Source organism: Melospiza melodia, assembly GCF_035770615.1.
Source record: "Melospiza melodia melodia isolate bMelMel2 chromosome 17 unlocalized genomic scaffold, bMelMel2.pri SUPER_17_unloc_1, whole genome shotgun sequence".
NCBI lineage: Eukaryota > Metazoa > Chordata > Aves > Passeriformes > Passerellidae > Melospiza > Melospiza melodia.
In genome coordinates this window covers 961803-989694 of record NW_026948502.1, presented here as the reverse complement: position 1 = coordinate 989694, position 27892 = coordinate 961803, and the positions used below count along the sequence as shown (strand labels likewise).

The window sequence follows — 27892 nt, the reverse complement described above, 5'->3', positions numbered from 1 at the left end:
ACCCGAGGAACCAAGTGACACCCTGGTGACGGTGACACGAGGCCACCTCACACAGTAGGGCTGTCAAATGACACCGAGTGACACCGAGTGACACAGAGTGACAACTGAGTGACACCCGAGGAACCGAGTGACACCCGAGGAACCGAGTGACACTGAGTGACAGTGACACCAGGGACACCGTGGTGAGACCAAGTGACATGTGGGATTCCGAGTGACACCCGAGGACCCGAGTGACACCTGGTGACACTGAGTGACACCAAGTGACACCTGAGTGACACTGGAAACATCACCGAGTGACACAGGATGACACCCCAGTGATGGTGACACGAGGCCACCCCCCAATAAAGCTGTCAGGTGACACCGCAGTGACACCCAAGTGACACCCGAGGAACCGAGTGACACCCGATGACACCGAGTGACCCCTGAGTGACATCTGGGATACTCCGAGTGACACGCGAGTGACACCTGGTGACACCGAGTGACACCCGAGGAACCGAGTGACACCTGGTGACACTGAGTGACATCTGGGGCACCGAGTGACACCAAGTGACACCTGAGTGACACTGAGTGACACTGAATGACACCTGGTGACACCAAGTGACACCCGAGTGACACCTGGTGACACCTGAGGAACTGAGTGACACTGAATGACACGTGACACCCGAGTGACACCCCGGTGACGGTGACACGAGGCCACCCCCCAATAAAGCTGTCACACACGGCGCTGGCTCTGTGTCACCGTGTCACTGTGCTTGGGGACATCGCGAAGCCACCGCCCCCCCTCAGCCTGGGATTGTCCCCAAGGTGTCCCCAGGGAGGGGACAATGACACAATGACAGCCACACACGGAGGGGGGATGGCATTTATTGTCACCTGCGGGGACGGGGACAGGGACAGGGGGTGGCACTGGGCAGGGGACACAGGGGGTGACACCGCGGTGTCACCAGGGGTGGCTTGGGGTGACGGGGACAGTGCTGCTGGGGACAGTGCCACCATGGGGGTGACACTGCCACCATGGAGGTGACACTGGAGATGGGACCCTGGATGTGACACTGCCACCGAGGAGGGGACAGTGCCACCATGGAGGTGACACTGCCACTGGGGAGGGGACACCACGGATGGCACCCTGGAGGTGACAGTGCCACTGGGGAGGGGACACCGGGGATGGGAGCCTGGATGCGACAGTGCCACCACAGAGGTGACAGTGCCACCCTGAATGTGACACTGCCACTGGGGAGGGGACACTGGAGATGGGACCCTGAAGATGACACTGCCACCATGGAGGTGACACTGCCACCGTGGAGGGGACAGTGCCACTGGGGATGGCACCAGGGAGGGGACACTGCCACCCTGGATGTGACACTGCCACCACAGAGGGGGACACTGCCACCATGGAGGGGACACCAGGGATGGCATCTGGAGGTGACACTGCCAACCTGGATGTGACACTGCCACCCTGGATGTGACACTGCCACCACAGAGGGGACACTGCCACCATGGAGGGGACACCAGGGATGGCATCTGGAGGTGACACTGCCAACCTGGATGTGACATTGCCACCATGGAGGTGACACGGCCACCGTGGAGGGGACAGTGCCACCACAGAGGGGACACTGCCATCATGGAGGTGACACTGGGGATGGGACCCTGGATGTGACACTGCTACCGAGAAGGGGACACTGCCACCAGGGAGGTGACACTGCCACCACGGAGGGGACACTGCCACCAGGGATGGCATCTGGAGGTGACACTGCCACCATGGAGGTGACACTGCCACCCTGGAGGTGACACTGCCACCGGGGCTGGCACCCTGGAGGTGACAAGGGACGGTGTGGCCACACTGCCGTGTCCTGCTGTGACACCAGGGTGACAAGGGGCTCATGTCCCCTGCCCCTCTCTGTGCCCAAGGCTCAGGGCAGGACTGGCGGGGACACATCACGGTGTCCCCAGAGTGTCACAGCAGGGAGGGGACAGCAGAGAGCACCGTGTCCCCAAGGTGTCCCCAGGATGGGGAGGGGACAACGGGGGATGTTCTGGGGCTGTCCCTGCAGTGTCCCCACAGCAGGAAGGGGACACTGGGGGCTGTCCTGTGGTGTCCCCTTGCTGTCACAGCAGGAAGGGGATGATGGGGGATGTCCCCTCGATGTCCCCTCGGTGTCACAGCAGGAAGGGGACACTGAGGGACATCCTCGCGGTGTCACAGCAGGAAGGGGACACTGGGGGATGTCCCCTCGGTGTCCCCTCAGTGTCACAGCAGGAAGGGGACACTGGGGGCTGTCCCTGTGGTGTCCCCCCGGCGGTGTCACTGCAGGAAGGGGACACTGGAGTCTGTCCCTTCGATGTCCCCTCGGTGTCACAGCAGGAAGCGGACACTGGGGGCTGTCCCCAGGGCGGTGTCACAGCAGGAAGGGCACGATGGGCGAGCGCAGGGGCGGGTAATCGCGGAACTCGCGCAGGTAACTGCGGTGCTTGCCCTGAGCCCAGATCGCCATCTGCACGAACCCCACCAGCGAGAAGAGCGCCACTGCGGGGACAGGGACACGGCTGGCACCGCGGGGACACCGCAGGGACACGGCCGGGACACGGCTGGCACCGCGGGGACACCACAAATCCCCCCAAAATCCACGCAAAATCCCCCTAAATCCACCCCAATCCAACACAAATCCACCCCAAAATCTGCTCAATTCCCCTCACAATCCACTCCAAATCCAACCCAAATCCCTTCAAAAGCCCCCTAAATCCAACACAAATCCACCCCAAAATCCCCCCCAAGTCACCCTGAAATCCACCCCACATCCAGCCCAAAATCCACTCAATTCCCCACAAAATCCACCTGAATCCATCCATATCCACCCCAAATCCACCTGAATCCAACACAAATCCACCCCAAAATCCACTCAATTCCCCTCACAATCCACTCCAAATCCAACCCAAATCCACCCAAATCCCTTCAAAAGCCCCCTAAATCCAACACAAATCCACCCCAAAATCCCCCCCAAGGCACCCTGAAATCCACCCCAAATCCAGCCCAAAATCCACTCAATTCCCCACAAAATCCACCTGAATCCGTCCATATCCACCCCAAATCCAGCTGAATCCAACACAAATCCCCCAAACCCACCCCAAATCCACTCCTAAACCCACCCCGAATCACCCCAAAATCCACCCCAAATCCACACAAACCCACGCAAAATCCCCCTAAATCCACCCAATTCAACACAAATCCACCCCAAAATCCACCCAAATCCACCCCAAAATCCACCCAAATCTCCTCACTAAATCCACCCCAAATTCCCCCAAAATCCACTCAATTCCCCTCAAAATCCACCCAGATTCGCTCCTAAATCCACCCCTAAATCCAACGCATTCCCCAAAATCCACCCCAAATCACCACTAAATCCACCCAAATCCATCTAAACCACCCCAAATCCAACCCAAATCCACACAAAATCCACACAAAATCCACCCCAAACCACCCCAAATCCACCCCAATCCAACACATTACCCAAAATCCACCCCAAATCACCACTAAATCCACCCAAATCCATCTAAACCACCCCAAATCCAACCCAAATCCACCCCAAATCCACAAAAAATCCACCCCAAACCACCCCAAATCCCCCCAAAATCTACCCCAAATCCACCCCAATCCAACACATTCCCCAAAATCAACCCCAAATCACCACTAATCCACCCAAATCCAACCCAAATCCATCTAAACCACCCCAAATCCACCCCAAATCCAACCCAAATCCACACAAAATCCACCCCAAACCACCCCAAATCCCCCCAAAATCTACCCGAAATCCACCCCAATCCAACACAAATCCACCCCAAAATCCACTCAAATCCACTCAAAATTCACCCAAATCTCCTCACAAAATCCACCCCAAATCCAACCCAAATGCCCCAAAATTCCCCTCCAAGTCACCCCGAAATCCACCCCTAAATCCACCCCAAATGACCCCAAAATCTAAACAATGACCCCTAAATCCATCCCAAATCCATCCCAATTCCACCCCAAATCACCCCTAATCCACCTGAATCCACCTCAAATCACCCTAATTCCACCCAAATCCAACCCAAATCCATCTAAACCACCCCAAATCTCCCCAAAAGCCATCCAATCACCCCAAAATCGAAACAATAACCACCAAATCCACCCAAAATCCACCCCAAATCACCCCCAATAATCCACCTGGATCACCCTAAAATCCTCCCCAAATCCCTCCTAAATCTACCCCAAAATCCACCCCAAATCCTGTCAAAATCCACCCGAGTCCCTCCTAAATCCACCCCTAAATCCACCCCAAAATCCCCCAAATCCAACACAATTCCACCCCAAATCACCCCAAACCACCTCAAATCCCCCCAAAACTCACCCCAAGTCACCCAAATCCAACTCAAATCCTCCCAGATCCCAAATCACCCCTAAATTCAACCCATACCCACCTCAAATCCCCCCAAATCCACCCAAAACCCCCAAATCCACCCCAAAACCCCAAATCCAACCCATTCCCCAAAATCCACCCCAAAATCCACCCCACATCCTCCCAGATCCCCCCAAAATCCACACAAATCCCCCCGAATCCACCCCAATTCCACCCCTAATCCATTTAAACCACCCCAACCCCCCCCAAAAATCGTTCCCAAATCCACCCCAAATTCCCCCAAATCCACCTAAATCCACCCTGAATCCGCCTCATATCCCCCCAAAATCACTCCTAAATCCGCCCCAAATCACCCCAAAATCCACCTAAACCACCCCCAAATCCACCTGAATGCCCCCCAAATCCCCCTCAAATCCACCCCAAAAACCCATCCAAATCCACCCCAAAATCCACCTAAACCACCCCAAATCCACCTGAATCCCCCCCAAATCCCCCTCAAATCCACCCAAATCACCCCAAAAACCACCCAAATCCACCCCAAAATCCACCTAAACCACCCCAAATCACCCCAAATTCCCCAAATCGCCCCCAAATCCATCTAAATCCACCCAAATCCACCCTGAATCCCCCCAAAATCCCTGGGGACCCTGGAGTGGCACAGGGGACAGGGACAGAGGGGACACCGGACCGGGGTCTCTGGGGTGTCACCCCCCGTCCCGCGTCCCCTTGTGTCCCCCTCAGTGTCCCCTCCATGCCCCCACCATGTCCCCTCCTGGTCCCCTCTGTGTCCCCCTCATTGTCCCCTCATGTCCCCTCCATGTCCCACCCTGTGTCCCCTCCATGTCCCCCTTTGTCCCCCTCTGTGTCCCCTCCTTGTCCCCCTCTGTGTCCCCTCATGTCCCTCCCGTGTCCCCCTTTGTCCCCCTCATGTCCCCTCATGTTCCTCCATGTGTCCCCCCCATGTGTCCCCCCCATGTGTCCCCTCCATGTCCCCCCATGTGTCCCCTCCATGTGTCCCCTCATTGTCCCCTCCATGTCCCTCCGTGTCCCCCTTTGTCCCTCTCATGTCCCCTCTGTGTCCCCCCTGTGTCCCCTCCTTGTCCCCCTCATGTCCCCTCATGTCCCCCCAGTGTCCCCTCCTTGTCCCCTCCATGTCCCCCCATGTCCCCTCATGTCCCCCATTGTGTCCCCTCATGTCCCCTCCATGTCCCCCCGTGTGTCCCTTCCTTGTCCCCTTGTCTCCCCCCCATGTCCCCCCCCCCGTCCCCTCCATGTCCCCTCATGTCCCCTGATGCCCCCCCATGTCCCCTCCATGTCCCCTCCATGTCCCTCCATGTCCCCCCATGTGTCCCCTGCTGTCCCCTCACCGGGCAGGCACTGGGTCATGATGGTGAAACCGATCCAGGAACCGACCTGGGGGGACAAATTGGGGACTGTCACCTGTGGGGTGTCACCTGTGGGTGTCACCTGTGGGGTGTCACCTGTGGGTGTCACTTATGGGGATGTCACCTTTGGGCAGTGTCCCCATCCTCCAGTGACACCCCCAGCACCGCGATGTCCCCATGGCCGTGTCCCCTCCCAAGACTGTCACACCCCCCAGGTGTCCCCAGGGTGTCCAGGTGTCCCCAGGGATGTCACAGCCCCCCAGGTGTCCCCATTGTCCCCATGTCCCCACTGTCCCCATGTCCCCCACTGTCCCCATTGTCCCCACTGTCCCCACTGTCCCCATTGTCCCCATTGTCCCCACTGTCCCCATTGTCCCCGTTGTCCCCATTGTCCCCACTGTCCCACTGTCCCCACTGTCCCCATTGTCCCCATTGTCCCACTGTCCCCACTGTCCCCACTGTCCCATTGTCCCCATTGTCCCCACTGTCCCCCTTGTCTCCACTGTCCCCACTGTCCCCGTTGTCCCCACTGTCCCAATGTCCCCACTGTCCCCGTTGTCCCATTGTCCCCATTGTCCCACTGTCCCCACTGTCCCCAATGTCCCCACTGTCCCCATTGTCCCAGTGTCCCCATTGTCCCCATTGTCCCATTGTCCCCACTGTCCCCAATGTCCCCACTGTCCCCAGTGTCCCCATTGTCCCCACTGTCCCACTGTCCCACTGTCCCCACTGTCCCCAGTGTCCCCAGTGTCCGTGACCTCGTAGGTGTAGTTGGGGCAGGACACGAGCAGGAACAGCCACGTGAACGGGTTCCGCGTCGGGTACGGGATCTTGCGCGTCTTGGAGCCTGCGGGGACACACGGGGACATCGGGGACATCAGTGACACACGGGGACATCGGGGACATTGGGGACATCAGTGACACACGGGGACATCAGGGACATCAGTGACACACGGGGACATTGGGGACATCAGTGACACACGGGGACACACGGGGACACACGGGGACACACGGGGACATCGGTGACACACGGGGACGTCGGGGACATCAGGGACATCAGTGACACACAGGGACATCGGTGACACACAGGGACGTCGGGGACATCGGGGACATCAGTGACACATGGGGACATCGGTGACACACGGGGACATTGGTGACACACAGGGACACACGGGGACACACAGGGACATCGGTGACACAGGGGGACACCGGTGACATGGGGGGACACCGGTGACACAGAGCACCACGGGGACACGGCACACACAGGGACACACCGGTGACACCCCCGGACGTGGGGACACAGGGGGGGACACTGGTGACACATGGGGACACAGGACAGGCACTGTGACACGGGGACACAGGGACACACATGGGGACACATGGGGACACAGGGACACACGGGGGACACATGGGGACACGGGACACGCACTGTCACATGGGGACACAGGGACAGACACGGGGACACACCGGTGACATCCCGTAGGACACGGGTCACACACTGGTGACACCCTCAGGACACGTGTCACCCCCCAGGCCACGCCCCAGACAGGTGCCACCCTCCATGTCCCCTCCATGTCCCCTCTGTGTCCCCCACTGTCCCCACTGTCCCCTCAATGTCCCCAGTGTCCCTGATGTCCCCCGTGTCCCTCAGTGTCCCCAATGTCCCCATGTCTGCCCACTGTCCCCTGGCTGTCCCCAATGTCCCTCTGTGTCCCCCAATGCTCCCACTGTCCCCAATGTCCCCTGGCTGTCCCCTCAATGTCCACCATGTCCCTGCTGTCCCCAATGTCCCCTCAATGTCCCCGCTGTCCCCAATGTCCCCTTAATGTCCCCAATGTCCCCCCAATGTCCCCAATGTCCCCTCAATGTCCCCAATGTCCCCAACACCCCATTGTCCCCAATGTCCCCGCTGTCCCCAGTGTCCCCATTGTCCCCTCAATGTCCTCAATGTCCCCAGTGTCCCCAATGTCCCCTCAATGTCCCCACTGTCCCCAATCCCCCCATTGTCCCCAGTGTCCCCCGCTGTCCCCTCAATGTCCCCACTGTCCCCTCAATGTCCCCTCAATGTCCCCATTGTCCCCACTGTCCCCACTGTCCCCAGTGTCCCCGCTGTCCCCTCACCCGCCGGCCGCAGGTTCCTCAGGGCCACGTGGATGGAGAAGTTCCCGAGCTGGCAGAACTGGGGGGGTCACGGAGGGGTCACGGAGGGGTCACGGCGGGGGTGGCACCAGGACCCCCCCAGGGACCCCCCAATGTCCCCATTGGGACCCCCCAAAACGGCCCCAGCCACCCAAAATGTGCCCAGAGCCCCCCATGGCCCCTCAAACCCCCCCAGCCCCCCAAAATCTGCCCAGAGCCCCCCAGCCCCACTGGGACCCCCCCAAACCCCCACGGCACCCCCAAATCCCCCATTCCAATTCCCTGAGCCCCCCCAAACCCCCCAAACCCTCACTGGGACCCCCCCAAACCCCTCAAACCCCCCGAACTCCCCCAAACCGCCCATGGACCCCCCAAACCCCCCCATGGACCCCCCAAATCCCCCATTCCTGTTCCCTCAGCCCCCCCATAGCCCCCCAAACCCTCAAACCCCCCTGAACTCCCCCCAAACCCCCCATGGACCCCCCAAACCCCCCATGGACCCCCCAAATCCCCATTCCTGTTCCCTCAGCCCCCCATAGCCCCCCCAAACCCCCTGAACTCCCCCCAACCGCCCATGACCCCCCAAACCCCCCATGGACCCCCCAAATCCCCCATTCCTGTTCCCTCAGCCCCCCATGGGCCCCCCACAGCCCCCCAAACCCCCCATGGCCCCCCAGACCCCTCCCCAAATCCCCCATCCCAGCCCCCCCCAAACCAACTGGGAGCCCCCCAAACCCTCAATGGAACCCCCAGACCCCCAAAAGAGCCCAGACCAGACCAGCCCCCCCTCAACCCACTGGGACCCCCCAAACACCCCATGGGCCCCCCCAAACCCCCCCCAAACCCCACTGGGACCCCCCCAAACCCACCGGGAGCCCCCCCAAACTCCCCATCCCAACCCCCCAAACCCCCCAAACCCCCCATGGGCCCCCCCAAACCCCCCAAACCCCACTGGGACCCCCCCAAACCCCCCAAACCCCTCTCCCAGCCCCCCAAACCCCCACTGGGACCCCCCAACTCTGCCACGACCCCCCAAATCCCCGTCCTGACCCCCCCAAACCCCCCAAAGCCCCCATTCCCAGCCCCCCAATGTCCCCCCAGTGTCCCCCAATATCCCCTCAATGTCCCCCAGTGTCCCCCCAGTGTCCCCCCAATGTCCCCCTCAATGTCCCCCCAGTGTCCCCCCAGTGTCCCCCCAATGTCCCCCTCAATGTCCCCCCAATGTCCCCCCTCAATGTCCCCCCAGTGTCCCCCAGTGTCCCCCAGTGTCCCCCAGTGTCCCCCCAGTGTCCCCCAGTGTCCCCCCAGTGTCCCCCGTACCCACCAGGAACACAGCCAGCGCCAGCTTCACCTGATCGTCACCGTACGCTGGGGGACAGACGGGGTCAGAGCGGGACAGACGGACACGGGGACAGGGACAAAGGGGACAGACGGACACGGGGACAGATGGACAGAGGGACAGGCACGGGGACAGACGGACACAGGGACAGAGGGACAGAGGGACACAGGGACAGGCACGGGGACAGACGGACACAGGGACAGATGGACAGAGGGACACAGGGACAGAGGGACAGGGACACAGGGACAGGCATGGGGACAGACGGACACAGGGACAAAGGGACAGAGACACGGAGAGGTCAGCACAAGGACAGGGGGACAGACGGACACAGGGACAGGGAGACAGGGGGACAGGGATGGGGACAAAGGGGGGACAGAGATGGGGATGGGGACAGGGACACAGGGACAGAGGGACAGGGACACGAGGGGGTCAGCATGGGGACAGACAGACAGGGACAGAGGGACAGAGGGACAGAGGGACACAGGGACACCCACAGTGTCCCCTCCTGCAGGGACACGGGCGTGGCAGGGACAGGGACAGGGACAGGGACACCCCCCGTGTGTGTCCTGGTGACACAGGGGGACAAGGGGACACGGAGATGGGGACAGGGACAGGTGACAGTGACGGTGACAGTGACACACAGGTGACACACAGGTGACAATGACAGTGACACACAGGTGACACACAGGTGACAATGACGGTGTCACTCACGTGGCGGGGTGTACAGCGAGTGGTTGATGTAATGGGGACAGTGACAGTGACACACAGGTGACAGTGACAGTGACACACAGGTGACACACAGGTGACACACAGGTGACAGTGTCACTCACCTGGCGGGGTGTACAGCGAGTGGCTGATGTAATGGGGACAGTGACAGTGACACACGGGTGACACACAGGCGACAGTGACAGTGACAGTGACACACAGGTGACACACAGGTGACAGTGACAGTGGCACACAGGTGACACACAGGTGGCACACAGGTGACAATGACAGTGTCACTCACCTGGCAGGGTGTACAGCGGGTGGTTGATGTAATGGGGACAGTGACAGTGACACACAGGTGACACACAGGTGACAGTGACAGTGACACACAGGTGACAGGGACAATGACAGTGACAGTGACACACAGGTGGCACACAGGTGACAGTGACAGTGACACACAGGTGACACACAGGTGACACACAGGTGGCACACAGGTGACAATGACAGTGACACACAGGTGACACACAGGTGACAGTGACAGTGACAGTGATAGTGACACACAGGTGGCACACAGGTGACAGTGACAGTGACACACAGGTGACAGTGACACACAGGTGACAGTGACAGTGACACACAGGTGACACACAGGTGACACACAGGTGACAATGACAGTGACACACGGGTGACACACAGGTGACACACAGGTGACAGTGACAGTGACAGTGACACACAGGTGGCACACAGGTGACAGTGACACACAGGTGACAATGACAGTGACACACAGGTGACACACAGGTGACAGTGACGGTGTCACTCACCTGGCGGGGTGTACAGCGGGTGGTTGATGTAGTACGCCATCCAGGCAGCGAAGCCCCAGTAGTAGGTGCAGTTCTGGGGACATTGAGGACACGTTGGGGACATTGGGGACACTTTGGGGATGTGGCAGTGGCAGGCAGGGGACACCTTGGGACAGCAGGTGTGCGGGGCTGCCATGGAGGGGACACTGAGGGGACAGGGAGGGGACAGGGTGGCAGAGGTGACACCAGGATGACGCCATACGGGGTCAGGGCCAAGTGGGGACAGGGGGTGGCAGAGGTGACCCAGAGGTGACAGAAGTGGCAGAGGTGACACAGAGGTGACCCAGGGGGGACAGGGAGGTGACCCAGGTGACAGTGACACCTGGAGGATGTCACACGGGGTCAGGGCTGGGCAGGGACAGGGGGTGGCAGAGGTGACAGGGAGGTGACACAGAGGGGACACAGGGGGTGGCAGAGGTGACCCAGGGGGACAGCCAGGTGACCCAGGTGACAGTGACACCCCAGAGGTGTGGCACAGGGTCAGTGCCACTGCGCCAGAACTGGTGGGGACAGGGACAAGGACAAGGACAAGGAGGGGACAGGGAGGGGACAGCAGTGCTGGGAGTGTGGCACACGTGTCACACAGGTGTCACACAGGTGACACACAGGTGACACACAGGTGACACACAGGTGACAGGGTGGTGTCACACAGGTGTCACACAGGTGTCACACAGGTGACACACAGGTGTCACAGGTGACAGGGGGATGGCACAGGTGGCACAGGTGACAGGGGGATGGCACAGGTGACACAGGTGACACTCGGGTGTCCCAGGTGTCCCCCCTTGAAGATGTTGCGCGGGGGCATGGTGCCGTGCGAGAAGGGGACAGGGAGGGGACAGGACACTGCCCAGGGCAGTGACACAGGTGACACACAGGTGTCACACAGGTGTCACACAGGTGACAGGGGGATGGCACAGGTGACACAGGTGACACTCGGGTGTCCCAGGTGTCCCACCTTGAAGATGTTGCGCAGGGGCACGGTGCCGTGTGAGAAGGGGACAGGACAATGCCCAGGGCAGTGACACAGGTGTCGCACAGGTGTCACACAGGTGTCACACAGGTGACAGGGGGTGGCACAGGTGACACAGGTGACACTCGGGTGGCAGTCTCACCTTGAAGATGTTGCGCAGGGGCATGGTGCCGTGCGAGAAGCGGTGCACGAACAGCGTCTCCAGCAGCCGCTTGACGTAGTGGAACGAGTGACAGCAGCACGCCAGGCTGGGGACGTTGGGGACACCGTTGGGGACACTGGGGACACACCTGGCACACACCTGGGACACACGTGGGACACCTCCCCCTGTCCCCACCACCTGGCCAGTGTCCCCACAATGGGCCCTGCAAGCCCCAGTGTCCCCAATGTCCCCAATGTCCCCATTGTTCCCCCAATGTCCCCATTGTCCCCAATGTCCCCAATGTCCCCATTGTCCCCACTGTCCCCATTGTCCCATTGTCCCCACTGTCCCCATTGTCCCCAATGTTCCCCCAATGTCCCCATTGTCCCCATTGTCCACAATGTCCCCAATGTCCCCCACAGTGTCCCCATTGTCCCCAATGTTCCCATTGTCCCCAATGTCCCCATTGTCCCCATTGTCCACAATGTTCCCATTGTCCACATTGTCCCCAATGTTCCCCCAATGTCCCCATTGTCCCCATTGTCCCCCACAGTGTCCCCAGTGTCTCCCCGATGTCACCACATCCCCCCATAACCCCCAATGTCCCAAATGTCCCCCCCCCCCCCCCCCGGTGTCCCCAGTGTCCCTGATGTCCCCAACATCCCCAATGTCTCCCAGCATGCCCATTGTCCCTGATGTCCCCAGTGTCCCCAAACCCCCCAATGTTCCCAACCCCCCATTGTCCCCTGTGTCCCCCTAATGTCCCCAATCCCCTAATTGTCCCTAATGTCCCCATTGTCCCCAATGTCCTCCCAATGTCCCCAGTGTCCCCAAGGTGTCCCCAATGTCCCCAAGGTGTCCCCAATGCCCCCAGTGTCCCCAAGATGTCCTCAAGGTGTCCCCAGTGTCCCTCACTGGACCATGTGGTGCCAGCTGGTGGTGACTGTCCCCAATGTCCCCAATGCTTCCAATGTCCCTGACATCCCCGATGTCCCCACTGTCCCCAAGGTGTCCCCAGTGTCCCCAATGTCCCCCCGGTGTCACTCACTGCACCACGCGGTGCCGGCTGGCCATGACTGTCCCCAAGGTGTCCCCATTGTGCCCAAGGCGTCCCCAGTGTCCCCAAGATGTCCTCAAGGTGTCCCCAGTGTCCCTCACTGGACCATGTGGTGCTGGCTGGTGGTGACTGTCCCCAATGTCCCCAATGCTTCCAATGTCCCTGACATCCCCGATGTCTCCATTGTGCCCAAGGTGTCCCCAATGTCCCCAAGGTGTCCCCAGTGTCCCCTCAATGTCCCACCGGTGTCACTCACTGCACCACGCGGTGCCGGCTGGCCGTGACTGTCCCCAGTGTCCCCAGTGTCCCCAAGGTGTCCCCAGTGTCCCCAAGGTGTCCCCCCGGTGTCACTCACTGCACCACGCAGTGCCGGCTGGCCGTGACTGTCCCCAAGGTGTCCCCAGTGTCCCCAGTGTCCCCAAGGTGTCCCCCCGGTGTCACTCACTGTACCACGCGGTGCCGGCTGGCCGTGACTGTCCCCAGTGTCCCCAATGTCCCCAAGGTGTCCCCCCGGTGTCACTCACTGCACCACGCGGTGCCGGCTGGCCGTGACTGTCCCCAGTGTCCCCAGTGTCCCCAATGTCCCCTCAGTGTCCCCTCACTGTCACTCACTGCACCACGCGGTGCCAGCTGGCCGTGACTGTCCCCAGTGTCCCCAAGGTGTCCCCAGTGTCCCCTCAGTGTCCCCTCACTGTCACTCACTGCACCACGTGGTGCCGGCTGGCCGTGACTGTCCCCAAGGTGTCCCCACTGTCCCCAAGGTGTCCCCAAGGTGTCCCCCCGGTGTCACTCACTGCACCACGCGGTGCCGGCTGGCCGTGAAGTCGTAGCGGGGCCCGTACAGGAACGGCACCCGGAAATAGAAGAGCAGGTAAATGAGCAGGGGGCCGGCGTACTCCGTCAGGAACACCTGGGACAGGTAAGGGACAGGGGACACACAGGGACAGTCAGGGACACCTGGGCAGGTGACAGGGGACAGACAGGGACAGACAGGGACAGTGAGGGACAGTGAGGGACACCTGGGACAGTCAGGGACACCTGGGACAGTGAGGGACAGGTAAATGAGCAGGGGGCCGGCGCACTCCGTCAGGAACACCTGGGACAGGGGACAGGGGACACACAGGGACAGTCAGGGACAGACAGGGACACCTGGGCAGGGGACAGGGGACAGTCAGGGACAGTCAGGGACACCTGGGACAGTGAGGGACAGGTAAATGAGCAGGGGGCCGGCGTACTCCGTCAGGAACACCTGGGACAGGTAAGGGACAGGGACAGACAGGGACAGTCAGGGACACCTGCACAGGTGACAGGGGACAGACAGGGACAGACAGGGACAGTGAGGGACACCTGGGACAGTCAGGGGCACCTGGGACAGTGAGGGACAGGTAAATGAGCAGGGGGCCGGTGTACTCCGTCAGGAACACCTGGGACAGGGGACAGGGGACAGACAGGGACAGTCAGGGACAGACAGGGACAGACAGGGACACCTGGGACAGTCAGGGACACCTGGGACAGGGGACAGGGGACAGACAGGGACAGACAGGGACACCTGGGACAGTGAGGGACAGGGGACAGTCAGGGACAGTCAGGGACACCTGGGACAGGTGAGAGGGGACAGGTAAATGAGCAGGGGGCCGGCGTACTCCGTCAGGAACACCTGGGACAGGTAAGGGACAGGGACAGACAGGGACAGTCAGGGACACCTGCACAGGTGACAGGGGACAGACAGGGACAGACAGGGACAGTGAGGGACACCTGGGACAGTCAGGGGCACCTGGGACAGTGAGGGACAGGTAAATGAGCAGGGGGCCGGCGTATTCCGTCAGGAACACCTGGGACAGGTAAGGGACAGGGGACAATCAGGGACAGTCAGGGACACCTGCACAGGTGACAGGGGACAGACAGGGACAGACAGGGACAGTGAGGGACACCTGGGACAGTCAGGGGCACCTGGGACAGTGAGGGACAGGTAAATGAGCAGGGGGCCGGTGTACTCCGTCAGGAACACCTGGGACAGGGGACAGGGGACAGACAGGGACAGTCAGGGACAGACAGGGACAGACAGGGACACCTGGGACAGTCAGGGACACCTGGGACAGGGGACAGGGGACAGACAGGGACAGACAGGGACACCTGGGACAGTGAGGGACAGGGGACAGTCAGGGACAGTCAGGGACACCTGGGACAGGTGAGAGGGGACAGGTAAATGAGCAGGGGGCCGGCGTACTCCGTCAGGAACACCTGGGACAGGTAAGGGACAGGGACAGACAGGGACAGTCAGGGACACCTGCACAGGTGACAGGGGACAGACAGGGACAGACAGGGACAGTGAGGGACACCTGGGACAGTCAGGGGCACCTGGGACAGTGAGGGACAGGTAAATGAGCAGGGGGCCGGCGTATTCCGTCAGGAACACCTGGGACAGGTAAGGGACAGGGGACAATCAGGGACAGTCAGGGACACCTGAGACAGTCACGGACAGGTGAGGGGACAGACAGGGACAGTCAGGGACACCTGGGCAGGGGACACACAGGGGACAGGGGACAGACAGGGACACCTGGGACAGTCAGGGACACCTGCACAGGTGACAGGGGAGGGGACAGGTGAGGGGACAGGTGAGGGACAGGTAAATGAGGAGAGGGCCAGTGTACTCCATCAGGAACACCTGGGCAGGTGAGGGACAGGTGAGAGGGGACAGGGACACCTGGGACAGTCAGGGACACCTGGGACAGGTGAGAGAGGACAGGTGAGAGGGGACAGGTGAGGGACACCTGGGACAGGTGAGAGGGGACAGGTGAGGGACACCTGGGACAGGTGAGAGGGGACAGTGACACCTGGGACAGGTGAACACAAGGGACATGGAACACTGAGGAGCAGGGACAGACGGACATGGGGACACAGATGTGACACAGGTGACACACAGGTGACACACAGGTGTGACACAGGTGACACACAGGTGACACAGAGGTGACACACAGGTGACACAGGTGACACACAGGTGACACACAGGTGTGACAGAGGTGACACAGGGGGTGACACAGGTGACACACAGGTGTGACACAGATGACACAGGTAACACACAGGTGACACAGATGACACAGGTGACACAGGTGACACACAGGTGACACACAGGTGACACACAGGTGACACAGGTGACACAGGTGACAGGGGGTGACACAGGTGACACAGATGACACAGGTGACACACAGGTGACACACAGGTGACACAGAGGTGACACAGAGGTGACACACAGGTGTGACACAGGTGACACAGAGGTGACACAGAGGTGACACACAGGTGACACACAGGTGACACAGAGGTGACACACAGGTGACACAGGTGACACAGGGGGTGACACAGGTGACACAGATGACACAGGTGACACACAGGTGACACAGAGGTGACACACAGGTGGCACAGGTGACACAGGTGACACTGACCGTGACCCAGCTGATCTGCGCCCCCAGGTCCCGGAAGTAGAGCGTGGCCGTGGTGCCCACGGGCAGCGACTGCAGCACATCCTCGTCCTTGAGAGAGCGCCCCTCTGCGGAGAGCACAGCTGGCACACCTGGGCACACACCTGGGCACGCCTGGGCACACCTGGGCACACCTGGGCATGCCTGGGCACACACCTGGGCACACCTGGGCACACCTGGGCATGCCTGGGCACACACCTGGGCACACATCTGGGCACGCCTGGGCACACCTGGGGCACCGGGCACACCTGGGCACGCCTGGGGCACATCTGGGCACACCTGGGGCACCTGGCACACCTGGGCACGCCTGGGCACACACCTGGCACACCTGGCACATCTGGGCACACCTGGCACACCTGGCACACCTGGCACACACCTGGGCATGCCTGGACACACCTGGGGCACCTGGGCACACACCTGGGGCACCTGGGCATACCTGGCACACCTGGGCACGCCTGGGCACACCTGGGCATACTTGGCACACCTGGGCACGCCTGGGCACACCTGGGCACGCCTGGGCACACCTGGGCATGCCTGGCACACCTGGCACACACCTGGGGCACCTGGCACACCTGGGCACAACCGGGCACACCTGGGGACATCCCTAGGGACACCTGGCACACCTGGGGGGGACACCTGGCACACCTGGCACACACCTGGGCACACACCTGGGCACACCCGGCACACACCTGGGCACACACCTGGGCACACCCGGCACACACCTGGCACAACTGGGGACACACCTGGCACACACCTGGGCACACCTGGCACACCTTGGGAAACACCTGGCACACCTAGGCATGCCTGGGTATGCCTGGCACAACTGGGGACACACCTGGCACACACCTGGCACACCTGGGGCACCCCTGGGGCATCTCTGAGCACACACCTGGGCACACCTGGCACACACCTGGGCACACACGTGGCACACACGCGGCATACCCTTGGGCACATCTGGGGACACACCTGAGCACTCCTGGGGCGTGCCTGGCACACCTGGGGACATCTGGAACACACCTGGGCATAGCTGGGCACACCTGGGGGGGTACCTGGGCACACCTGGGGACACAGCTGGAGGGGACCTGGGGACATCTGGAACACACCTGGGCACACCTGGGCACACCTGGGCACACCTGGGGGGACACCTGGGGGGACACCTGGCACACCTCTGGCACACCTGGGCACACCTGGGCACACCTGGAGGGGCACCTGGCACACCTCTGGCACACCTGGGCACACCTGGGGACACCTGGCACACTTCTGGCGCACACCTAGAGCACACCTGGGCACAGGCCTGGGCACGCCTGAGGGGCACCTGGGCACACGAGGGAACGCCAGGTGAGACACCTGGCACACACCCGGGCACACCCGGGCACACCTGGCTCACACCTGGCTCACCTGGGGGGGTACCTGGGCACACCTGGCACACACCTAGCACACCTGAGCATACCTGGCACACATCTGGGCACACCTGGGCACAGCCGGCACATCTGGGCACGCACTCGGGCACGCCTGGCACACATCTGGGACACAACTGGGCACACCTGGAGGGGTACCTGGCACACCTGGGCACACACCCAGCACTCCTGGCACAGACCCAGCGCTCCTGGCACACACCTGGCACACACCTGGGCACACACCTGGGGCATATCTGGGGCACACCTGGGGGACACCTGGGAGACACCGTGGGCAACTGGGGGGACACAGCTGGCACAGCTGGGGACATCCCTGGGGACACCTTGGGGACACCGGGGACATCCCTGGGGACATCCAGGGACACCTTGGGAACATCTTGAGGACACCTGGGGACATCCTTGGACACCCCTGGGGACAGCTGAGGACATCCCTGGGGACACTGAGGGACACCGGGGGACATTTGGGGGACATCCCTAGGGGACACTTGGGGACACCGTGGGGACACCGTGGACATCCTTGGACACCCCTGGGGACACTTGGGGACACCTGGGGACACCTTGGGGACACCTGGGGACATTGAGGGACACTTGGTGACACCTGGGGACAGCTGGGGGACACCTGGGGACATTGAGGGACACTTGGGGACACCCTGGGGACACCTGGGGACATCTTGGGGACACCTGAGGACATCCCTGGGGACAGCTGGGACACCTGGGGACATCCAGGGACACCTTGGGAACACCTTGGGAACACTTTGGGGACATCCAGGGACATCCTTGGACACCCCTGGGGACACTGAGGGACACTGAGGGACACCGGGGGACATTTGGGGGACATCCCATGGGGAGACTTGGGGACACCATGGGGACACCGTGGACATCCTTGGACACCCCTGGGGACACTTGGGGACAGCTGGGGACACCTTGGGGACACCTGGGGGACATCCCTGAGGGACACTTGGTGACACCTGGGGACAGCTGGGGGACACCTGGGGACATTGAGGGACACTTGGGGACACCGTGGGGACACCTGGGGACACCTTGGGGACACCTGGGGGACATCCCTGAGGGACACTTGGTGACACCTGCGGACACCTTGGGGACACCTGAGGACATCCCTGGGGACAGCTGGGGACACCCTGGGGACACCTGGGACACCTGGGGACAGTTGGGACACCTGGGGACATCCGGGGACACCCCAGAGGACACCTGGGGACACCTGGGGACAGTTGGGGACAGTTGGGGACATTGGTGTCACTCACTGGGGTCCAGGCGCAGGGACTGCCTCGCTGGGTACCACTGGGGATCTGCGGGACACAGGGACACAGGGATGGTGGCACCAGGGGACAGCGGGGGTGGCACCATGGGGACAGGGACAGTGGCACCAGGGGACAGCAGGGGTGGCACCATGGGGACAGGGACGGTGGCACCAGGGGACAGCGGGGGTGGCACCATGGGGACAGGGACGGTGGCACCATGGGGACAGCGGGGGTGGCACCATGGGGACAGGGACAGTGGCACCATGGGGACAGCGGGGGTGGCACCATGGGGACAGGGATGGTGGCACCAGGGGGACATGGCCATCAAGGGGACAGAGATGGTGGCACCAGGGGACAGGGACAGTGGCACCATGGGGACAGCGGGGGTGGCACCATGGGGACAGGGACGGTGGCACCATGGGGACAGTGACAGTGGCACCATGGGGACAGGGACGGTGGCACCAGGGGGACATGGCCATCAAGGGGACAGAGATGGTGGCACCAGGGGACAGGGACAGTGGCACCATGGGGACAGGGATGGTGGCACCAGGGGACAGCAGGGGTGGCACCATGGGGACATGGCCATCAAGGGGACAGGGATGGTGGCACCATGGGGACAGCAGGAGTGGCACCAGGGGACAGGGATGGTGGCACCAGGGGACAGGGACAGTGGCACCATGGGGACATGGCCATCAAGGGGACAGGGATGGTGGCACCAGGGGACAGGGACAGTGGCACTGCGGGGACATGGCCACAGAGGGGACAGGGATGGTGGCACTGTGGGGACAGTGGGGGTGGCACCCAGGGGACAGTGGGGGTGGCACTGTGGGGACAGCAGGGGTGGCACTGTGGGGACTGTGACGGTGGCACTGGGGGGACATGGCCACAGAGGGGACAGGGATCATGGCACTGTGGGTACAGTGGGGGTGGCACCCAGGGGACAGTGGGGGTGGCACCCAGGGGACAGTGGGGGTGGCACTGTGGGGACAGCAGGGGTGGCACTGTGGGGACAGTGGGGATGACACCCAGGGAACAGTGACAGTGGCACTGCAGGGACACAGCCCCCATGGGGACAGCGGGGGTGGCACTGTGGGGACAGTGGGGGTGGCACTGGGGGGACATGGCCACAGAGGGGACAGGGATCGTAGCACTGAGGGGACACAGCCCCCATGGGGACAGGGACAAGGAGGCCCCCCGGGCCCGGTGACACGGTGACACGGTGACACGGCCTGGTGACATGTCCCCATGGCTCAGTGACCTGTCCCAGGCACACTGAGGGTCCCCACGTCCCTGTCCCTGTCCCCTCTCCCTGTCCCTGTCCCCCTGTCCCTGTCCCCAAATCTCTGTCCCAGTGTCCCCTGTCCTCATCCCCTTGGTCCCCTGTCCCCCCTGTCCCCGTCCCTGTCCCCTCTGTCTCCCTGTCCCCATGTCCCCGTCCCTGTCCCCGTCCCTGTCCCCGTCCCTGTCACATTTCCCCCGTCCCCTCCCTGTCCCCATGTGCCCCATCCGTGTCACCTCCCTGTCCCCTGTCCCCCCTGTCCCCTCCCTGTCCCTTCCTTGTTCTCATGTCCCTCTGTCCCTGTCCCCTCCCTGTCCCTCTGTCCCCATCCCATGTCCCCATCTCTGTCCCCTGTCCCCCATCCCCATGTCCTCCCTGTCCCCGTCCCTGTCCCTGTCCCCATATCTCTGTCCCAATGTCCCCTGTCCCTGTCCCCTCTGTCTCCCTGTCCCCATGTGCCCTTCCTCTCCCTATGCCATGTCCCCCTCCCTGTCCCCATGTCCCCTCCCTGTCCCCATGTCCCCCTATCCCCATCCCTGTCCCCATGTCCCCCTATCCCCATCCCTGTCCCAGTCCCATGTCCCCATGTCCCCCTGTCCCCTCCCTGTCCCCTCCCTGTCCCCTCCCTGTCCCCATGTCCCCCCGTCCCCATCGCCATCCCTTTCCCAGTCCCATGTCCCCCTGTCCCCTCCCTGTCCCCTCCCTGTCCCCTCCTAGTCCCCATGTCCCCCCGTCCCCCATCGCCATCCCTTTCCCAGTCCCATGTCCCCCTGTCCCCTCCCTGTCCCCTCCCTGTCCCCATGTCTCCATGTCCCGTCCCCCTCCCTGTCCCTGTCGCCATCCCCCTGTCCCCGTCCCTGTCCCCTCCCTGTCCCTTCCTGTCCCCATGTCCCTGTCTCCTCTGTCCCCCTGTCCCCCTCCCTGTCCCCATCCCTGTCCCCTCCCTGTCCCCTCCCCATCTCCCCCTCCCTGTCCCCCTGTCCCTGTCCCCCTGTCCCTGTCCCCCTGTCCCTGTCCCCACTCACGGCTCTTGCTGAACAGGTTTTTGATGTCGGCCACCGTGGCCTGAGGCTCCACCTGGGGACAGCGATGGCACTCAGGGGACATGGGGACAGCGCAGGGCCACCCGTGTCCCCTTCCAGGCCACCCCTGTCCCCTCCCAGGCTCCACCTGGGGACAGCGATGGCACTCAGGGGACATGGGGACAGCGCAGGGCCACCCCTGTCCCCTCCCAGGCTACCCCTGTCCCCTCCCAGGCTGTCCCCGTGTCCCCCTGTGTGCTGTCCCCATGTCACCCCGTGTCCCATGTCTCTCCCATGGCCACCTATGTCCCTGTGTCCCCCTGTGTCCCTCTGTCCCCTCCTGTCCCCCTGTGTCCTTCTGTCCCCTCCTGTCCCCCTGTCCCCCATGCTGTCCCTGTGTCCCCGTGTCTCCCCGTGTCCCTGTGTCCCCCCACGTCCCTCCACACTGTCCCTTAGTCCCCCCAGGTCCTCATGTCCCCCTGTCCCCCCATGTCCCCCTGTCCCCACTGCTGTCCCCATGTCACCCTGTGTCCCCATGTCCCCCCATGTGCCCCCCTGTCCCCATGTCCCCCCCATGTCCCCAGTTCCCCACGTCACCCCGTGTGTCCCTGTGTCCCCACGCTGCGCTCCCATCCTGTGTCCCCCTGTCCCCCCATGTCCCCTGTCCCTCCATGTCCCCCTGTCCCTCCATGTCCCCCTGTCCCCCTGTTCCCCTGTCCCCCCATGTCCCTGTGTGCCCCCGTCCCCTCCTTTCCCCATGTCCCTTAGTCCCCACCATGGCCCCATGTCCCCCCATGTCCCCCTGTCCCCCCATGTCCCCCTGTGTCCCCCTGTCCCCTCATGTCCCCCTGTCCCTCCATGTCCATATGTCCCCCCATGTGCCCCAAGTCCCCATGTCCCCTCTTGTCCCTGTGTTCCTCCATGTCCCCATATCCCCCCCCCATCGCCCCTGATGTCCCCCATGTCCCCCCCCATGTCCCCCTGTCCCCCCATGTCCCCCTGTCCCCCCCATGTCCCCCTGTCCCCTCCATGTCCCCCTGTGTCCCCCTGTCCCCCCCATGTCCCCCTGTCCCCCCCATGTCCCCCTGTCCCCTCCATGTCCTCATGTCCTCCTGCTGTCCCCCTGGTCCCCGTGTCTCACCATGCTGTCCCCATGTCCCCCCATGTCCTTATGTCCCCTTGTCCCCTTTTGCTGTCCATGTCTCCCCATGTCCCCGTGTCCTCTTGTCCCTGTGTCCCCCATGTCCCTCCATGCTGTCCCTTAGTCCCCCCCATGTCCTCCTGTCCCCCCTCTGTCCCCATGTGTCCCCCTGGCCCCTCCACCCGCCATGTCCCCCCGTGTCCCCGTGTCCCCCCGTGTCTCCATGTCCCCCCCCGTCCCCATGTCCCTTCATATCCCCCTGTACCCTCATGTCCCCCCCGTCCCCATGTCCCCTGCTGTCCCCCCTGTCCCCCCATGTCCTCCTGTGTCCCCATGTCCCCGTGTCCCACCGTGTCCCCATGTCCCCTCTTGCAGTCCACATGTCCCCCTGTCCCCTCCATCCCCCCCATGTCCCCCTGCTGTCCCCATGTCCCCCCCCGTCCCTTAGTCCCCATTTCCCCATGTCCCCCTGTGTCCCCGGGGCCCCCATTGCCCTCCCATCCCCTGTGTCCCCCTGTCCCCCCATGTCCCCCTGTCCCCCCTGCTGTCCCTGTGTCCCCTCACGTCCCCCCTGTCCCCATGCCCCCATGCTCCCCTATGTCCCCATGTCCCTCCGTGGCCCTCCTGTCCCCATGGCCCCATGTCCCTGTGTCCCACCATGTCCCCATGTCCCTTAGTCGCCCCATGTCCCCCCCGTGTCCCCATGTCCCTCCATGTCCCCATGTCCCCCCATCCCCCTCTTGTCCCCATGTCCCCCTGTGTCCCCCCCATGTCCCCATGTCCCCATGTCCCTTAGTCCCCCCATGTCCCCCCCGTGTCCCCATGTCCCTCCATCCCCCTCTTGTCCCCATGTCCCCCTGTGTCCCCCCCGTGTCCCCATGTCCCTCCATCCCCCTCTTGTCCCCATGTCCCCCTGTGTCCCCCCCATGTCCCCATGTCCCTTAGTCCCCATGACTGCCCATGTCCCCCTGTCCCCCCACGCTGTCCCCATGTCCCCTCATGACACAGTCCCCATGTTCCCCTTATGTCCCCCTGTCCCCCCATGCTGTCCCCATGTGTCTCCATGTCCCCTCTTGTCCCCCTGTCCCTCCATGTCCCCATGTCCCCCGTTCCCTGTGTACCTTGTCCAGCAAGCACAGTTTGTCCCTTGTCCCCATGTCCCCCCATGTCCCTCTATCCCCCCCATGTCCGGTTTTCCCTGTCCCCTCGTGTCCCTTAGTCCCCCCATGTCCCCATATCCCACCATGCTGTCCCCATGTCCCCCCCGTGTCCTCATGTGTCTCCATGTCCCCCCCATGTCCCCATGTCCCCAGCTGTCCCCATACCTTGTCCAGCAAGCACAGTTTGTCCCTTGTCCCCACGTCCCCCCGTGTCCCCCTATCCGCCCCATGTCCCCATGTCCCCCCATGTCCCCCTGTCCCTCCACGTCCCCATGTGTCTCCATGTCCCCATGTCCCCCTGTCCCCCCCATGTCCCCCTGTCCCCTCATGTCCCCCTGTCCCCTCCATGTCCCTGTGTCTCCATGTAGCCCCATCTTCCCCGGTCCCCATGTCCCCTGTCCCCATACCTTGTCCAGGAAGCACAGTTTGTCCCCTGTCCCCATGTCCCTCCATGTCCCCATGTCCCCCCATGTCCCCATGTGTCTCCATGTCCCCCCCATGTCCCCCTGTCCCCCCATGTCCCTCTATCCCTCCCCTGTCCCCAGCTGTCCCCATACCTTGTCCAGCAAGCACAGTTTGTCCCTGGTCCCCATGTCCCCTCATGTCCCCCTGTACCCCCCATGTCCCTGTGTCTCCCTGTCCCCCCATGTCCCCCTGTCCCTCCATGTCCTCATGACCCCCTGTGTCCTCATGTCCCCTTGTCCCTCCACGTCCCCCCCCGTTCCCATGTCCCCAGCTGTCCCCATGTCCCCAGCTGTCCCCCATGTCTCCCTACCTTGTCCAGGAAGCACAGCTTGTCCAGGGTCCCCATGTCCCCCCATGTCCCCCCCTGTCCCCATGTCCCCATGTCCCCATGTCCCCCCCATGTCCCCATGTCCCCATGTCCCCCCCATGTCCCCATGTCCCCCCATGTCCCCAGCTTTCCCCCCATCCCCATGTCCCCCCATGTCCCCATGTCCCCATGTCCCCATGTCCCCCCCATGTCCCCATGTCCCCATGTCCCCATGTCCCCCCCATGTCCCCATGTCCCCATGTCCCCCCCATGTCCCCATGTCCCCCCATGTCCCCAGCTTTCCCCCCATCCCCATGTCCCCCCATGTCCCCATGTCCCCATGTCCCCCCATGTCCCCAGCTGTCCCCCCCATGTCCCCCCATGTCCCCAGCTGTCCCCCCATCCCCATGTCCCCCCATGTCCCCCCATGTCCCCTCATGTCCCCCCATGTTCCCATGTCCCCCTACCTTGTCCAGGAAGCACAGCTTGTCCCTGGTCCCCATGTCCCCCCATGTCCCCATGTCCCCGTGTCCCCCCATGTCCCCTCATGTCCCCCTATCCCCCCCATGTCCCCATGTCCCCGTGTCCCCCCATGTCCTCTCATGTCCCCCTATCCCCCCCATGTCCCCTTGTCCCCCCATGTCCCCTCATGTCCCCCTATCCCCTCCATGTCCCTGTGTCTCCCTGTCCCCCCATGTCCCCCTGTCCCTCCATGTCCTCATGACCCCCTGTGTCCTCATGTCCCCTTGTCCCTCCACGTCCCCCCCATGTCCCCATGTCCCCAGCTGTCCCCATGTCCCCAGCTGTCCCCCATGTCTCCCTACCTTGTCCAGGAAGCACAGCTTGTCCAGGGTCCCCATGTCCCCCCATGTCCCCCCATGTCCCCATGTCCCCCCATGTCCCCCCATGTCCCCCCCATGTCCCCATGTCCCCCCATGTCCCCAGCTGTCCCCCCATGTCCCCAGCTGTCCCCCCCTGTCCCCATGTCCCCCCATCTCCCCTCATGTCCCCCCATGTCCCCGTGTCCCCTACCTTGTCCAGGAAGCACAGCTTGTCTCTGGTCCCCATGTCCCCCCATGTCCCCCTACCTTGTCCAGGAAACACAGTTTATCCCTGGTCCCCATGTCCCCAGCTGTCCCCCCTGTCCCCATGTCCCCCCCTGTCCCCATGTCCCCCCATGTCCCCATGTCCCCATGTCCCCAGCTGTCCCCCGTGTCCCCTACCTTGTCCAGGAAGCACAGCTTGTCCCTGGTCCCCATGTCCCCCCATGTCCCCATGTCCCCGTGTCCCCCATGTCCCCAGCTGTCCCCATGTCCCCAGCTGTCCCCTACCTTGTCCAGGAAGCACAGCTTGTCCCTGGTCCTGGCGTCCAGGATCTCCACCTCGAAGAAGAGCAGCGCCGCTTTCCGGGGCCGCCTCCCGGGAGGGGCCACCGGGGGCCACAGCCCGGCCACCCCCGGTGCCACCCCCGGCACCGCGGCCACCCCCGGCACCGGGGCCACCCCCGGGCCACCCCCGCGGGGCGACACCGCCGCCTCCATGGCCACCGAAACGCGACACCGACCGGCCCCGGGCGGCGCTAAATATAAACACACCCAACCCCCCCCACCCCTTGGTGGCATTTGGTAGCCCCTGGTGGCCCTCGAGGTGGCCCTGGAGGTGGCACCATAGGTGGCCATGTGGTAGCTCGGGGGTCACCCTGGAGGTGGCCTCGTGGTGGCACCTGGTGGCCCTGGGGGTGGCCCTGGAGGTGGCTCCATGGTGGCCCTGGAGGTGGCACCTGGTGGCCGTGGAGGGGGCTCAGGGGTGGCCCTGGAGGTGGCCCCATGGTGGCTCTGGGGTGGCCCCATGGTGGCCTCATGGTGGCCCAGGGGTGGCCTCATGGTGGCCCAGGGGTGGCACAGGTGTGGCCCTGGAGGTGGCCCTGGAAGTGGCATCTGGTGGTCCTGGGGGTGGCCTTGGAGGTGGCCCTGGGGTGGCAGTGTAATGGCCTGGAGGTGGCCCTGTGGTGGCTCTGGGGTGGCCCCTGGTGGCCCTGGAGGTGGCTCAGGGGTGGCTCTGGGGTGGCCCCATGGTGGCCTCTTGGTGGCCCAGGGGGGGCCCATGGTGGTCTCATGGTGGCCCAGGGGTGGCACAGGCGTGGCCCTGGAGGTGGCCCTGGGGGTGGCCCTGGAAGTGGCATCTGGTGGTCCTGGGGGTGGCCCAAGAGGTGACTCTGGAGGTGGCACCTGGTGGCCCTGAAGGTGGCCCTGGAGGTGGCACAGGGGTGGCCCTGGAGGTGGCTCCATGGTGGCCCTGGAGGTGGCCTCATGGTGGCACCTGGTGGCTCTCTGGTGGCCACGTGGTGGCCCTGGGGTGGATCTGGAGGTGGCCCTCAATGTGACCCCGCGGTGGCCTGGAGGTGGCTCTGGGGAAGTGACACCGCCGTGGCAGGGAGGTGACACTGGGGAGGGTGACACTGCCACGGGGGGAAGGTGACACTGGGGAGGGTGACACTGCCACGGGGGGAGGGTGACACTGCCATGGGGGGAGGGTGACACTGCCACGGGGTAAAGGTGACACTGCCATGGGGGGGTGACACTGGGGAGGGTGACACTGCCACGGGGGGAAGGTGACACTGGGGTGATGACACTGCCACGGGGGAAGGTGACACTGCCATGGGGGGGTGACACTGGGGAGGGTGACACTGCCACGGGGGGAGGGTGACACTGCCACGGGGGGAAGGTGACACTGCCATAGGGGGGTGACACTGGGGAGGGTGACACTGCCATGGGGGGGAAGGTGACAGTGACAGCTCCGTGGGCCACCGGGGCCGTGCCTTGGAGCCACCCGGGGCACGGTGACGGTGACAGTGACGGTGACAGGGATGGTGACAGCGACGGTGACAGCGACAATGGCGCTCTGGGGGTGACACCGGGGCCCTCCCGGGCTCACTGCGGTCCCTCAGGGCGCTGCTGCGACCGCGGGGCCCTCCCGGGCCCCTCCGGGACCTTCCGGGACCCTCCGGGACCACCGAGCGCACCGGGACCCCAAGCCCCGCCCCTTTCCACGAGACCACGCCCCTTCCTGAAGCCACGCCCCCTCGTCGCCCTAAGCTCCGCCCCACCACCCACACCTGTCGCTCCCTGACGCGCACGCGCACATCGCAAACCCACCGCGCATGCGCACAGCGCGTCCCGGTTGCCCCGGGGCGGAACGCGCGGGTTCCGCGGGACCGCCGCGATGGCGCCGTGCGGGACCGGCGGGGCCGGAGGCTCGGGGCCGCCCCGGTGCCGGTGTCCGGCCCGGGCCGCGGGCAGCGCGGCCGCCTCACCTCGTAGTGCTTCATGGCCGCTCCGCTCCGCCGCTCCCGCCGCCCCCGCCGCCCCCACGTGACCCGCCCC

The 27892-nt window shown here is 63.4% G+C and overlaps 3 protein-coding genes across 6 annotated transcripts; all 3 read right to left on the bottom strand.

Moving 5' to 3' along the window:
• Window positions 1-735: 735 nt before the first annotated feature.
• PRR36 (proline rich 36) lies at window positions 736-1936 on the bottom strand. The gene is made up of 2 exons (XM_063181877.1): window positions 1265-1936; window positions 736-1218 (listed from the first exon to the last, which is right to left on the bottom strand). The coding sequence occupies exons 1-2, from the start codon at window positions 1934-1936 to the stop codon at window positions 736-738; spliced, it is 1155 nt and encodes a 384-aa protein (XP_063037947.1).
• On the bottom strand, window positions 1287-27892 carry LOC134433011 (very-long-chain enoyl-CoA reductase). 2 transcript variants are annotated; one of them, XM_063181895.1, is made up of 14 exons: window positions 27823-27892; window positions 25841-25891; window positions 21440-21491; window positions 19139-19183; window positions 16426-16529; window positions 13780-13895; window positions 11929-12034; window positions 10778-10850; window positions 9240-9283; window positions 7898-7955; window positions 6535-6623; window positions 5759-5804; window positions 2380-2524; window positions 1287-2223 (listed from the first exon to the last, which is right to left on the bottom strand). In XM_063181895.1, the coding sequence occupies exons 1-13, from the start codon at window positions 27835-27837 to the stop codon at window positions 2397-2399; spliced, it is 927 nt and encodes a 308-aa protein (XP_063037965.1). In that variant the 5' UTR covers window positions 27838-27892; the 3' UTR covers window positions 1287-2223; window positions 2380-2396. The 2 variants fall into 2 exon arrangements, with proteins under 2 accessions (XP_063037965.1, XP_063037964.1); XM_063181894.1 differs by lacking the exons at window positions 7898-7955; window positions 9240-9283.
• On the bottom strand, window positions 16984-19127 carry LOC134433008 (proprotein convertase subtilisin/kexin type 5-like). 3 transcript variants are annotated; one of them, XR_010031452.1, is made up of 4 exons: window positions 18907-19127; window positions 17607-18403; window positions 17184-17574; window positions 16984-17150 (listed from the first exon to the last, which is right to left on the bottom strand). XR_010031452.1 is itself a non-coding variant. In XM_063181890.1 (4 exons), exons 1-4 carry the CDS (start codon window positions 19123-19125, stop codon window positions 17066-17068), a joined length of 1185 nt encoding a protein of 394 aa, XP_063037960.1. In that variant the 5' UTR covers window positions 19126-19127; the 3' UTR covers window positions 16984-17065. The 3 variants fall into 3 exon arrangements, 1 of the variants encoding a protein (XP_063037960.1); XM_063181890.1 differs by having other exon boundaries at window positions 17184-17520; window positions 17860-18403; XR_010031453.1 differs by lacking the exon at window positions 18907-19127 and having other exon boundaries at window positions 17607-18443.

Excerpts from the sequence above, each read along its gene's own strand:
- PRR36 (XM_063181877.1), bottom strand. The coding sequence starts at position 1,936 with ATGTGTCCCCGCCAGTCCTGCCCTGAGCCTTGGGCACAGAGAGGGGCA. Across the intron at positions 1,219-1,264 it reads CTCCATGGTGGCAGTGTCAT|ATTCAGGGTGGCACTGTCAC; the intron begins CTTCAGGGTCCC and ends TGGCAGTGTCAC.
- LOC134433008 (XM_063181890.1), bottom strand. The coding sequence starts at position 19,125 with ATGTCCCCAACTGTCCCCAACTGTCCCCAGGTGTCCCCAGGTGTCCTC. Across the intron at positions 17,521-17,859 it reads GTGCCCAGGTACCCCCCCAG|GTGTGCCCAGGTACCCCCCC; the intron begins GTGAGCCAGGTG and ends CTGTGTCCCCAG. Across the intron at positions 17,151-17,183 it reads TGTGTCCCCAGTTGTGCCAG|GTGTGTGCCGGGTGTGCCCA; the intron begins GTGTGTGCCGGG and ends GTGTGTGCCCAG.
- LOC134433011 (XM_063181895.1), bottom strand. Across the intron at positions 21,492-25,840 it reads AGCTGTGCTTCCTGGACAAG|GTGGAGCCTCAGGCCACGGT; the intron begins GTAGGGGACAGC and ends CGCTGTCCCCAG. Across the intron at positions 9,284-10,777 it reads CCCGCTGTACACCCCGCCAG|CGTACGGTGACGATCAGGTG; the intron begins GTGAGTGACACC and ends TCTGTCCCCCAG.